We start from the raw sequence: 1,223 nt of genomic DNA, 5'->3' as shown, positions 1-1,223 counted from the left end.
GGCGGGAATCAAACCCCAACCCTGGAGGTGTGAGGCGAACGTGCTAACCACTAAGCCACCATGCCCCCCTAATGGTGATTTCTGTGCATAATTAATAATAATTGTGTATAGTAAATAGACTACTATACATTACCAACATTCATTTTTACCAAGCCAAACAAACATATTTATTAAATTGGCAACTACCAGATTCCAGCGTTTCATATACAAAAATCAGCATATCTACCAAGAATTAATTTCAAGCCACACAATGCAGACACATAAAAGTGTTACAAAACTGTGTGCAAAACAAAAAGAAAAACACACTGCACCTGAGCTTCTGCTGGATAGTACAGATGGCTGTGGTACAGTAGGCAAAGGAAATGCTGGCAGAGGCTCCTGGTGACTTGTAATAGCTGGGTAAAGAGGCAGCACCCCCAGGGCCTTCCCCAACAGGCGCGGCCCCAGGCTGAGTACACGCACTTTCACATCCCGGTAACAGTGGTTAATCATGCGCAGATGCACGTTTACCCTGGTGCTAATGCGGATCAGGCACTTAACCATAGTGCTACAGAAGAAATGCCTACAGGCACAAACTGTATGTGTTGTGCCAGGGTTGAGTGAGATGAGGCAAAGAAGGGTGCTTCCAAACAGGGGCTCACACAACAGGATCTGGCCTCTCTGTTTCCACACAGCCAATGACTTAAATGGAGAATTAGTTTTCAGCTATTTTCAGACTGCTGGATATTAATACTCCAGGAAGATAAGGTGTCAGCATGTATTGGATATATGCTGCTCTCACTTAACTTAGTCTTACTCTAAACACTGAACAAGAGGTTCTCACACTAATTCATGTTATGTATAAACAGGTTAACATAAAAAGCAATAAAACTATACTGAGATGTGCTTTTCATATCTAGAGGCTTGAGAACTGTTTCAGAAATAGGCATGTTCAGGAGGTGCTTGTGTACATCGCTTTAGCACATGTTGGCACTTAAGCAGATTTTTGAATGACACAAACACCTGTTTCTCTGCAACAAAGCTCAGATTGCAGCTTCCCTGTGCTGTGTGTGTGTGTTTTGACTGTTTGGAAGCAAAGAAGTTCAGTAGGAAAAATATTGTGACTATATAACTTTTCAGGTCAAAATTAAACTTAAAATAAATAATACATGCCTAAATCTACAGGTGCATCTCAAAGCATTTTAATATCAAGAATATCATATATTTTCATACAATTTAATTAA

General features: G+C 40.5%; 1 protein-coding gene across 1 annotated transcript in view; it reads right to left on the bottom strand.

Annotated features, from left to right (window-relative positions):
• LOC132851642 (FERM domain-containing protein 5) overlaps positions 1–649 on the bottom strand; it is a 2,217-nt gene extending 1,568 nt beyond the window's left edge. Inside the window, exon 1 of the mRNA XM_060878608.1 lies at positions 312–649. Within this exon, the coding sequence (XP_060734591.1) occupies positions 312–543 (232 nt within the window). The 5' untranslated portion in view covers positions 544–649. The remainder of the gene's footprint in view (positions 1–311) is intronic.
• Positions 650–1,223: the final 574 nt, after the last annotated feature.

This window comes from Tachysurus vachellii, chromosome 9, assembly GCF_030014155.1.
Source record: "Tachysurus vachellii isolate PV-2020 chromosome 9, HZAU_Pvac_v1, whole genome shotgun sequence".
Classification (NCBI taxonomy): Eukaryota; Metazoa; Chordata; class Actinopteri; order Siluriformes; family Bagridae; genus Tachysurus; species Tachysurus vachellii.
This window is presented reverse-complemented; position numbering and strand designations above follow the sequence as displayed.